Raw genomic sequence first — 13,153 nt, forward strand, 5'->3', positions numbered from 1 at the left:
TTATTTAGTTACATATTGTGAATGTTTTGTATCCTGATTTTTTATATATTACATTTCACATCCATAAAAATTCTTTTAAAACAATTTTAAATGGCTACATTGTAGTCTAAAGGCATAAACCACAATTTAACAAACCATTCTCTTATATCAGACTTCTAGGGTTTTTTCAGGAAATTTTTATTAATTGCAAATGTGCACTTGAAAAGTTTTTTGGTATTTTGATTTTGATATTCTGAATTTTTATTTAGACAACATATATATGGGTCTTGTCTTTGTATCCATTCAGCAAGCCTGTGTCTTTTGGTTGGAGCATTTAATCCATTCACGTTTAAGGTAATTATCGATATGTATGTTCCTATTACCATTTTCTTAATCGTTTTGGGTTTGTTTTTGTAGGTCCTTTTTTTTTTTTTTTTTTTTTTTTTGTGGTACACGGGCCTCTCACTGTTGTGGCCTCTCCCGTTGCAGAGCACAGGCTCCGGACACACAGGCTCAGCGGCCATGGCTCATGGGCCCAGCCGCTCTGCGGCATGTGGGATCCTCCTGGACCGGGGCACGAACCGGTGTCCCCTGCATCAGCAGGCGGACTCTCAACCACTGTGCCACCAGGGAAGCCCTGTAGGTCCTTTGCTTCTCTTGTGTTTCTCACTTAGAGAAGTTCCTTTAGCATTTGTTGTAGAGCTGGTTTGGTGGTGCTGAATTCTCTTAGCTTTTGCTTCTCTGTAAAGCTCTTGATTTCTCCATTGAATCTGAATGAGGTCCTTGCTGGGTAGAGTAAGCTTGGTTGTAGGTTCTTCCCTTTCATCACTTTAAGTATATCGTGCCAGTCCCTTCTGGCTTGTAGTGTGTCTGCTGAGAAATCTGCTGTTAACCTTATGGGAGTTTCCTTGTATGTTATTTGTCATTTTTCCGTCGCTGCTTTCAATAATTTTTCTTTGTCTTTAATTTTTGCCAATTTGATCACTATGTGTCTTGGCGTGTTTCTCCTTGGGTTTATCCTGTATGGGAATCTCTGCGCTTCTTGGACTTTGGTGGCTGTTTCCTTTCCCATGCTAGTGAAGTTTTCGACTATAATCTCTTCAAGTATTTTCTTTGGTCCTTTCACTCTCTCTTCTCCTTCTGGGACCCCTATAATGCGAATGTTGTTGCATTTAATGTTGTCCCAGAGGTCTCTTAGGCTGTTTTCATTTCTTTTCATTCTTTATTCTTTATTCTGTTCCACAGCAGTGAATTCCACCATTCTGTCTTCCAGGTCACTTATCTGTTCTTCTGCCTCAGTTATTCTGCTACTGATTCCTTCTAGTGTAGTTTTCAGTTATTGTGTTGTTCATCTCTGTTTGTTCTTTAATTCTGCTAAGTCTTTGTTAAACGTTTCTTGCATCTTCTCCATCTTTGCCTCCACTCTTTTTCCGAGGTCCTGGATCATCTTCCCTATCATTATTCTGAATTCTTTTTCTGAAAGGTTGCCTATCTCCACTTCTATTAGTTCTTTTTCTGGGGTTTTATCTTGTTCCTTCATCCGGTACATAGCCCTCTGCCTTTTCATCTATCTTTCTGTGAATGTGGTTTTTGTTCCACAGGCTGCAGGATTGTAGTTCCTCTTGCTTCTGCTCTCTGCCCTCTGCTGGATGAGGCTATCTGTGAGGCTTGTGTAAGTTTCCTGATGGGAGGGACTGGTGGTGGGTAGAGCTGACTGTTGCTCTGGTGGGCAGAGCTCAGGAAAACTTTAATCCCCTTGACTGCTGCTGGGTGGGGCTGGGTTACCTCCCTGTTGGTTGTTTGGCCTGAGGGAACCCAACATTGGAGCCTTCCTGGGCTCTTTGGTGGGCTAATGAGAGACTCTGGGAGGTCTCAGGCCAAGGAGTACTTCCCACAACTTCTGCTACCAGTGTCCTTGTCCCCACGGTGAGCCACAGCCAACCCCCCGCCCCCGCCTCTGCAGGAGACCCTCCAACACTAGCAGGTAGGTCTGGTTCAGTCTCCCCTGGGGTCACTTCTCCTTCCCCTGGGTCCTGATGCGCACACTACTTTGTGTGTGCCCTCCAAGAGTGGAGTCTCTGTTTCCCCCAGTCCTGTTGAAGTCCTGCAGTCAAATCCCACTAGGCTTCAAAGTCTGATTCTCTAGGAATTCCTTCTCCCATTGCTGGACCCCCAGGTTGGGAAACCTGACGTGGGGCTCAGAACCTTCACTCCATTGGGTGGACTTCTGTGGTATAAGTGTTCTTCAGTCTGTGAGTCACCCACCCAGCAGTTATGGGATTTGATTTTACTGTGATTGCACCCCTCCTACCATCTCATTGTGGCTTCTCCTTTGTCTTTTGATGTGGGGTATCTTTTTTGGTGAGTTCCAGTGTCTTCCTGTCGATGATTGTCCAGCAGCTAGTTGTGATTCTGGTGTTCTCACAAGAGGGAGTGAGAGCACATCCTTCTACTCCGCCATCTTGGTTCCCGTCCCCTACTGTGGTTTTAATTTGCTTTTACTGATAAACAATGATGTTGAGTATCTTTTCATATGCTTATCAGTCATGTGGATGTTGTCTTTTGAGAAGTGCCCTCCTGAGTCTTTTGCCCATTGTTTATTTGGTTGTGTTTATTATTGATTTGAAGGAGTTCTTAAGTAGTTTGGGTGAGTACTTTGTCAGATGGTGATGTGTATTCCAAATATCTGACTGGGCTTTTTTATTTTCGATGGTGTTTGATTTTGAATAGAAGTTCCTGATTTTAATGAAGACCAGTTATTAATTTTCTTCTTTTAGTACTTTCTATGCTCTTCAGAAGAAGTCTTCGTGGTCTGTTTTTTTTTTTTTTTTTTTTACGGTACGCGGGCCTCTCACTGTTGTGGCCTCTCCCGTTGCGGAGCACAGCCTCCAGACACGCAGGCTCAGCGGCCATGGCTCACGGGCCTAGCTGCTCCGCGACATGTGGGATCTTCCCGGACTGGGGCACAAACCCGTGTCCCCTGCATCGGCAGGCGGACTCTCAACCACTGCGCCACCAGGGAAGCCCTTGGTCTGTGTTTTGAGAAATGCTGAGGCAGGAATCACTTTCTGCTTGGCAAGAAGTATTTGCTGTTGACAGGGCAAATAGGTTTCTGAGTAATCCCCCTAAAATCTCTAGTTTTGTCAGCAGTTCTAGCTCCTCTAAGAATCCCTGGGTTGGTCTCTTCTTTTCATAGTATTAAATTTTGGACTCTATGAATTTTATGTCCCTAATGTGTACACAATTTATACTATAGTAAAAAGGCTTGTAGGTAAATTATTTCAGTTGCTTAGAGCAGTGTTGCTTCAATTTTTCCACAGAAGTCTGTTAGCCACAAGGGAGAGTAAGTGCATAACCACAGGGGCACTTGGAGCCCTGTCAAGGCCTGAGGTAGCCACTGGGAACAAGAAATGTTTCTTTGGACTCTTCTGTTTTACCTTTAAAATATGTGCTGTTTCTTAGGTGATATGGTTTGTTTTCACTTGAAAGTAGCATTTAAATGATTCTAGCTTTTACTCCTAAATTTAGAGTGAAATTGAGGGCGGCTTCAGGAGTCTGTACCATGTTTATTCAGCAGCCTGAAGTATCTCTGGCAGCCCTGGGCTTAGGGTCTCTATGTATTTTCATTAGCCCATTTCCTTTACCAGGCCTAGGTGGTTAAGAAACTTGCACGGGGCTTCCCTGGTGGCGCAGTGGTTGAGAGTCCACCTGCTGATGCAGGGAACACGGGTTCGTGCCCGGTCTGGGAAGATCCCACATGCCGCGGAGCGGCTGGGCCCGTGAGCCATGGCTACTGAGCCTGTGCATCCAGAGCCTGTGCTCCGCAGCAGGAGAGGCCACAACAGTGAGAGGCCCGTGTACCGCAAAAAAAAAAACAAAAAAAAACAAAAAAGAAACTTGCACGGTAATTACTGACAGAGGCAAAACAATATCTCAGGTCTCATTGCTGTCTCCTTCGCCGCCCTCCGCTCCCCCGCCCCAATACTGCTTGATCACCTAGTACTAAGGTGAAATCATGGGATTATACTTGAAAGTTCAGACAGACAAGAGCTGAATAAATATGCCACAGCCTGAGAAAATTAAAAAAAAAAGAGTGCTCTTATTGGACCAAAAATATTGAGGATTTTCTGGAAAAAGAAAAACAGGTATTCTAATTTTAGAAGCTAAACGCAAGTTTAATTTGACCTTAGCTGTTGGGGAAGTGCTGAAGATCATATAAGGAATGTTAATGCTGTGTCTTCTGTTGAATTATGTATTTGTCTATAAAATGGTCTTCCTCAAAGGACTTTATGATTTTAAGTATCCAGTAATTTGTTCTAAGTAAGTTTTTGTTACTTAAGTTTTAGTTACTTCTGAATCCTTAACTATGCCATGCTTAGTCATTCTTGCTTTTGGGGACACCTTTTCCTTAAATTGCTTATAGTTGAGGCTTTTGATTACATTGATTCCCTAAAGTTAAAAAATTGAAAACGTATAATTTTGAGATAAAATACTGTGCTTTTTTGGTAGCAACATAATTTTATTATAGTTATGAGTTAATGCCTAGAAACAAATAGTACAAGTTAGGTAATGCTGTATTGTTTCAGGATTCTCATTAAGCGTTCATCAAAGATTCTTGTGGTTAGAACAGTAAACTTCTATGTCTGTACTCTTTTGTTCTGTCTTATAATGTTGTGATATGATGTTTTTAAGTAGTTTCAGCAAGTCATTAGGTAGATTGTTATTCTGAATGAGCACTTGCTTAATAAAGGAAAGGGTGCAGAGGGATTCTTTTCAGGTTACTGTGTCCAAAAGCCAGTTAAAACCATACAAAAATAAAACAGCAGTGTTATAATTGGTCATTAAATGTTGATGTGAATTCATTTATTATAACTGAATTATAAGTTTTTTGTCAATAAAATACTTATTTGTTAATCTCTTAATTAAAATATAGAGTAAGTCTTTCCTGCACAGTGATGAGTGTGCAGTGTGATAAAATGTTTGACATCAAAGACTTTTGAAATTAAAGTGTAACAATACATATTTTTTTTTATTGTGGCAAACTCTTAAATTTACCCTCTTAACAATTTTTAAGTGTACAGTATGGTATTGTTAACTGTGTGTACATTGTTGTACAACAAATCTCTAGAATTTTTCATCTTGTATGACTGAAACCCTATACCCATTGCACAATAGCTCCCTGTCTGCCTTCCCAGCCCCTGGCAACCACCATTGTACTTTCTGTTTCTATGAGTTTGATTACTTTAGGTACTGCATATAAGTGGAATCTTGCAGGATTTGACTTTTTTGGATTGTCTTATTTCACTTAGCATAATGTCCTCAAGGTCCATCTGTGTTTTAGCATATGACAGCTTTCTTCTTAAAGGCTGAATAATATTCCATTGTGTATGTATGTGTGTGTGTGCGCACGCGCGCGCGTGTGTGTGTGTGTGTGTGTGTGTGTATATATATATATATATGTAACATTTTCTTTATCCATTTGTCTGTTGGTGGACATTTATGTTACTTCCAGACTTTGGCTATGTGAATAATGCTGCAATGAACATGCATGTGTCACCATATCTATTTTTAAAGGCTGTATCGATTTTTCTCTTGCAGATATATTCGACTTTATGGGAGAAAATTTAGCAAAGAAGATCATGTTCTTTTTATCAAGTTATTATATGAGCTGGTATCAATTCCAAAACTGGAAATCAGCATGATGCAGGGATTTGCACGTCTCTTAATCAACTTGTTAAAGTAAGTCAATTTCCTGTGATTTCTGCTAAGATTTTTTTTTTTTTCCTTCAAGGTTTTAGGGAATGAGGAGAGTTAAGTGTTCTTTGGTAAGAAGACCAAGTCCCAAATTACCATTTTGGAAAAAGATTGCAGAAAACTTTAGCATAAGTTTAAACCCCATGTGTTAATTAACCTTTTAATTAAGATTCCTTTTCCTCCACGAAGCCTTCTCTTCTCTAGCATATACTGAACTATATGTTGTCTGATTGTTTCATTTATACTAATTACCTTCCCTTATGTAGATTGTAAGATCCTTGAGAAGACAGGGATCATTTATTCTTTTGCTTATTCCAGGCACCCAGCACAATTTGGGAAACATCAAGTACTCCATAGATAGTGTGGGAAAGTATGAAACTCATCTACAATAATGGTGGCACAAATTTTAACGCCTCTTTTTACCTGGTGCCCCTTGAGGTTTGGACAGCAGCAAAAGTCCTGGTGCATTGTTCTTCCTCCTACCATGTTTTGCCAGTGAGTGGCTGAGGATGGGGAAAAGCAAAACCCGCTGTGATGACAGCAACATTTAACAACTGTTCTCCCTGTGTAGTATGTGTTGTATACACACCCTGAGCGAGCATACACACATGTATTTACTCTTTCTTTAATTAGGAAAAAGGAACTTCTTTCAAGAGATGACTTGGAGTTACCTTGGAGACCACTTTATGACATGGTGGAAAGAATATTATATTCCAAGACAGAGCATCTGGGATTAAATTGGTTTCCTAAGTAAGCATTTCCATTTAAAGTACTTTTGGGGAGCACTTTTGGGAACTCTTAGGGGTTTGATCATAATTGAGAAATGTTGGGTTACTTGAGATAAGCAAGCAAATACACATTTTAATGTGCTCATTTTTATGTATCTTGACTCCTGAAACAATTTATTGCCCTCTTTAAACTATACCTGAAGCTGCACTTAAGAATTTCCCACCACCATATCTCTAACAGCTAACATCACCATACTGGCCAAAGAAAACAAGAGATTTTTGTTTGAAATCTAATATTTTGTCATGCACATTTGGCGTTCTTCATAGTATATCCACATGTGTTTTAATTCTTCAAGTAAAATGAATGCTTCAAGAGGAGGAGCTTTGCCTATTCCAGGGGGCACCCACATCCCAGAGCACACACACTCCCAGTTACAGAAGCATCAGTTTCAGTGATTGAATGTGTTATAGCACAAACTATTCAAATGCACGGTCTTTGGTTTATGTTATTTTCTAGTAATGTTTAGACATAATAAAATTATAAATCTCTGGCTGTTTATGGCTTCTTGTACACACATCCTGACTCCTCCAGATCTCTCATTTTGGTACATTTTGTATTTAAAATAGCTGTTTCCTCTTATTATCTAGAGTTGTTTCTCATATACATATGTACTCATTTCCTGAAGAACACCATTTTATATACCTGTATTATTTTCCTTTTTCTCTTTTATAAATGAAGTCTTTGAACATTTATTTCTGTGGTTTTTCTCTCAATCCTAGACATATTTACATGTCTACCCAGTTCAGTTCATTTAATCCATGATTAATCCTCAGGCCTCACTTAAGTCAGCAGTCGTAAGTGAATTTTTTTGAAAATGCCTGCAGATGGCAGACTTTAAAGACTTTTAGGTCATAGGTAAAGAGTGAAATGACGTAAATGGAAAGAGTTAAAGAAAAAAAAAAAAAAAAAAAAACTATAGGTAATTGTGAACTTAGGCCCTAATTGTTTTTTGGACAGTAGTCACAAATACTCTCAGAAGGTATTTCAGTCAGTCACATGGTCAGAAGGTATTTATTTCCTGAAGATTTCATGTGTTAAAGCAAGGAAACCCATTTCAACCATAAAAATGGCAGAATTCATCATGAAACTAAATGGTACAATGTTCAAGTGTGTTTTTACTAATATTTATTATGAAAACCCCAAATTTAACATGAAAGATTACTTTTTTTTTTTTTTTTTTGTGGTTCGCGGGCCTCTCATTGTTGTGGCCTCTCCCATGGCGGAGCCCAGGCTCCGGACGCGCAGGCCCAGCGGCCATGGCTCACGGGCCCAGCCGCTCTGCGGTATGTGGGATCTTCCCGGACCGGGGCACGAACCCGTGTCCCCTGCATCGGCAGGCGGACGCTCAACCACTGCGCCACCAGGGAAGCCCAAAGATTACTTTTGAGTTTTATTTCTGCTGGCGGGAGCATGGAACAGACTGGATTAACTAGACCTCAAAATCTGAGCCTATTGAACTTTTTTTTTTAAAGCTGTTTTATTTTATTTTATTATTATTATTTTTTTGGCCGTGTTGGGTCTTTGTTGCTGTGCACGGGCTTTCTCTAGTTGCGGTGAGCGGGGGCTACTCTTCGTTGAGGTGTGCGGGCTTCTCATTGCGGTGGCTTCTCTAGTTGTGGAGCACAGGCTCTAGGTGCGCAGGCTTCAGTAGTTGCAGCATGCAGGCTCATTAGTTGTGGCTCGCGGGCTCTAGAGCGCAAGCTCAGTAGCTGTGGTGCGCAGGCTTAGTTGCTCCGCGGCATGTGGGATCTTCCTGGACCAGGGATTGAACCCGTGTCCCCTGCATGGGCAGACGGATTCTCAACCACTGGGCCACCAGGGAAGTCCCGAGCCCATTGAACTTTTGACTAGAATCACCATTTCATAGATTTCAGGGACCTTTAAACGGAGTTCAAAATCAGTTATCTTTCTAAAATTTTCCTGGCTCATTTTTTGACTGCCTTTGAAAGTCTTTGGTAAATCATGGGGGAGGGAAAGCTATTCCTTCAGTAATTTCTCCTTCTTCAGCATTTCTTTTACTTCTTTATAACCAAGTGTCACACTTCCTGCCCTGACAGGTGTAACTTTGCAAAGGCAGCCACTTTTTTTTTTAAGTACCGTGTCGTTATTAATAAATATCTATGGCTTTCCTCTTCAGCAATGCCATTGTTTTCCAGGAAATTTTGTTAATGCTTACTACTGTTAGTGTCAATCATTGTTTATAGTTCCTTCCCTGCATCTTGATACTAATTACCATGTCATTTCCTGAAGCTTCACATCATCCTTGCTGTTATGGAAACCTTCCTTAAAAGTTTCACCATGGCTGTTCTTGGTCTTTTGAAGAGACATCAAGTCTTTGATGAAATTTTTACTTGGTTTACAGCGTGACTCTTAACTCTAATAGACTTTTGTATTCTATAGATAACTATTCCAAAATGAAATTCATAAATAACATGACCTTTCTACACTCAAAAATAAATATAAATAATATTTTAATCATAAAAGAAATAATGGGAAAGTAGTTTATTATAAAGCAATATATATTTCAAACATGCATGCACTATTATACTAAAAAACGCAGTATGGGGGACTTCTCTGGTGGTCCAGTGGTTAAGAATCCACCTTTCAGTGCAGGGGCCGTGGATTTGATTCCTGGTTGGGGAGCTAAGATCCCACATGCCACGGGGCAACTAAGCCCACACGCCATAACTACTGAACCCACGTGCCACAACTAGAGAGAAGCCCGTGCACCACAATGAAAGATCCCGCGTGCCACAGCTAAGACCTGACGCAGCCAAAAATAAATAAATAAATAAATATTTTTTAAAAAAACAAAACAGTATGGTATTCAGATTTTGCATCTACTTATAATGAGTAAGTTTGGATTTAAAAGTAAAAAGGTCAAAACACATTCTGTATCAGAAGTACAAGAAAATGTAAGAGCAGCATTGTTAGTGGACATTGAAATAAAAACTAGTGCTAAGATACAGAATAACAGGCCACACTTACTTAAATATAATGAGAGAGAGAGAGAAATAACTTTAATTTCAGACTACTGACTGGGAAAAAAAAGAAGTAAGATACTGTTGCAGGTGAGCTGGTCTTATTTATAACAGTGTCACAATAATTCTTTATGTAATTATGTGGGATGGTGTATTTACTTAGTATTACAAAACATTATTTTTAAACATTATCACATGTGAAAGAAATAGGCAAAGGATGAATTAGGAAAAGAAACATTAATATATGAAGTCATAGAGAATTTGTTCAGCAGACTTTTGCCAAAATAAACAATGTCAATATGTAATTTTCACAACATAAATTGTCTTTTGTGCCCTACCAAAATAAGGATGACATTCCAGAAAAACATGAAGCATTTTAACAACAAAATTATTAATGAAATTCTCTGACATCCTCATTCTTTGTGTATCTGCTAATTGCAAGTGTAGTGACACTTGGTTCTAAGACTGTTAAAGCAATCTTCAATCCTAGTTACATATTTATATGAAAACTACACGTGCACAGGGATTTGGTTTTGGCAAATCAAGTGGGGCAACTGGAATTGCCACTATGCTGTAATTTTTTTTTTCTTTCAGGAATCATGAATAACCGTAGGTAAAATTTTCAGCCAAAGTACAGCCTTCCTTCAATTTACATGTTAGTTGTATTCCTAGAGATTCAATATCTATTAAAACTGTGTGAAAAACAGTTAATGTTTAAAGCAGCTAACTTTTAGGTTCAAGAATTTTTAAGCTGTATAACCGTGCATTGGGACATTTGAAAGTCTTGCAGTAATAATTTTTTGTTGAGTCTGGCTATTCCATGAATTGCAGGATATCTAATATACCTGGCTTTTAATCACTAAAGGTCCAGTGAGTCCTCCCCCCAATTGTGATAGTTAAAAATGTCCCTTACATTTCCAGAATGCACCCTGCCTGTGGTTAGAGGCTGATGGATTTTCTGTCCTCTTAGCCTGCATCCATGCAAGTTAAAGTTTCCTGCCTCATTAATCAGTCCCTCCTGTTTTCTTACCACTGGTCCAGCACTTTTTGCTTTCTTTTTTTCTGTTTTTAATTCTATAAGATCCAGGTCTTTTAGTTTCCAAACCAGTATTCTTTTTCCTGTTCCAGTGCTCCTCAGATTGTCCATTTAATACTTCCTTCCCTTTCCCCAAAGATGTTTCTTAAGAGGTGTGGTGTGAGAAATTTCTTGGAATTTTTACATTTTATCTTAAACATTCATATCTTTATTAGGCATATTAAGTAATGCTTTCATAAGTAAAAATTTCTTCCATATGTATCTCTTGACTAAAGTTGATGCTCCAAGAAGATGAACTCTATTGGCCTAGTGGCTTTGAGCACTTACACCTAGGGCTGTGTGCGTCCACTAAAAGGAGCACACATTGTGAAGTGCAGCTCTGTTGATGCATCCTGTTTTTAAAAATGATGATGTGTTTTTCCAGTTTGAAGGGATCAGAAAGAATACTGGGCATCTGGAACTACTTTTTGTTTCTTTTTTGCGGTACGCAGGCCTCTCTCACTGTTGTGGCCTCTCCCGTTGCGGAGCACAGGCTCCGGACGTGCAGGCTCAGTGGCCATGGCTCACGGGCCCAGCCGCTCCATGGCATGTGGGATCTTCCCGGACCGGGGCACGAACCCGTGTCCCCTGCATCGGCAGGAGGACTCTCAACCACTGTGCCACCAGGGAAGCCCTACCTCTCCTTTTGAAAGGAGTACCTGTTACCATATTTCCATTCAGGTCACATTGTATATCGTTACAATTAACTTTGAAAGATTTTCAGATTCTCTGGTTCTTGGACTTTATTCATCACACTTGCCTTGATTTTAATATTGGAGGAATCATCTGATGTGTTAGAGACACTAGTTGGAGAGCCATACAACAGTACTTTCACTTTTTGTTCCTCACAGCTAGTCTCTGTCCAGTGAATTTCTAAGATGGGATCATTTAAAACATTTTAAAATTTACTTTTCTACTTAAGATACTATTTAGTACACTAGTATAGCAAGTGTTTATAGCCCAGGGATAGAAGTGTGACTTTTTACAAACATTTTATTTCAGAAAATTCCTTAAGGAGCCCTTTAATATGGCATGCTTTTGGAGTTAGTATTTTGTTTTGAGTATTTTCATCTTAAATGTATTCTGACACATTTTGAAACAGTTTTGTCAGCTGACTGCATGTATTCATAACTATTTTTAGAATACCATTTTTATAATCAAAAGTGAAAGCTTGCTTCATTTGTTAACTGTTTGTCTTTCAAGTCTTAAACTCATGTGCCTTTTGTGTTTGTCTTTATTGAAACCACTGCTTAGAATGCCATGCATTTCAACATGATTTTAAAAGCTGGTTCCATTGTTTGAAGCAAGGATTATTAAACTTTCTTCTCCTTTCCCCTGTTTTCTTCTCTGTCCCCTCCTCCTCCTTCTTTTTTGCTTCCTCTCCTCCTTCCCTCCTTTCTGTCTTTTTGTCTCAGTGGCAAAAGACCCTTTTTACTTTCATCTGTTTTTACTTTTTACTGGAGAAACAATTTGTAGGGTTTTTTTATTCAAAAGAAAAATTAAAATTGGAAAAAACCTAGGTAGCTGTGAACTCGATACTAGCAACTTAAGAGCTGCTTATTGTTTACTTTGTAAAAGAAGCATCTGAATCTTTTGGGCATGATTTTATGTCGTAAAACAGTGTCCCACACACTTAATTGGAATAACATATTACAGGTTACAAATGTAGGCAGCACGGTAAAGAAAGGTATTGCTACTAACAAAATGTGGGGGAATTATGCATAGATCAGTTTTTACAAATGAACATAGACAATTCATGTTTGAATTGCTATGTGTATATATATATATACATTTATTTAGTCTTATCACTGTCAGTTTAGTTTTTGTGGGTTGTTTGGTGTTTTAAAGGTTTACATGTTTGCATCATGAGTAGCTTGGGCCTAGATAACTCATTTACATTTTAAAAACTATTTAAATATCTGTTTTTCTTTTATATATATTCTAAGGTGGATCATACAGTATTAAACTATTTCATTTTTCATATTAATCTGCCTCTGGAGAAATTTGATATTTCCCTTTTCTGGTACTTGTTCTTGATTTCTTCTTTCTCTGTTAAATCTATCAAAGGACCATTTGAATTGGTGCTCTTATCCTTAAGATACAGTTAAATTCTTTGTTCCCCCATCAACACATGAAAATGACATGTTCTTAACCTCTGTTGGGGTTTCTTGATATGTGTAGCCACATTTCTAAGCTTAAGTTACTACCAGCAACTCAAGAATGATCTTTAGCTACAGAATTTAACATGATAATGAAATATGAAACTAATTTGTCTGAGAACCTGTAGAAATTTAAAATAGTTTACAGTTATTTTGTTAATAAACGATGATTAATAATATGGCATTTGCAGTGATTTTTTTAAAATGGTATTTGAGGAACATTCTATTTGCTTTTTAAAAAATTCTATTTTTATTTGGAAATTAGAGAATAATTGGTTGATTTTATTAATTTTTATTAATGACTTTGATAGTGCTTCTTTCAAAAGTTGTGCTACAATGATCTTTCTCTAAAAACTGCTCTTTTTAAAGCAGTTTAAAAAATACTCAGTTCACATTGATCAGGCTTGTCATCACTT

General features: G+C 38.6%; 1 protein-coding gene across 1 annotated transcript in view; it reads left to right on the forward strand.

Moving 5' to 3' along the window:
* The window catches only part of PSME4 (proteasome activator subunit 4), a 96,050-nt gene that overhangs the window by 18,529 nt on the left and 64,368 nt on the right, over window positions 1-13,153 (forward strand). The window contains exons 2-3 of the mRNA XM_081254249.1: window positions 5,578-5,718; window positions 6,367-6,483. Coding sequence (XP_081110375.1) covers window positions 5,578-5,718; window positions 6,367-6,483 — 258 coding nt within the window. The remainder of the gene's footprint in view (window positions 1-5,577; window positions 5,719-6,366; window positions 6,484-13,153) is intronic.

This window comes from Mesoplodon bidens (assembly GCF_964165515.1).
Source record: "Mesoplodon bidens genome assembly, chromosome: 14".
In the NCBI taxonomy this organism is placed as follows: Eukaryota; Metazoa; Chordata; class Mammalia; order Artiodactyla; family Ziphiidae; genus Mesoplodon; species Mesoplodon bidens.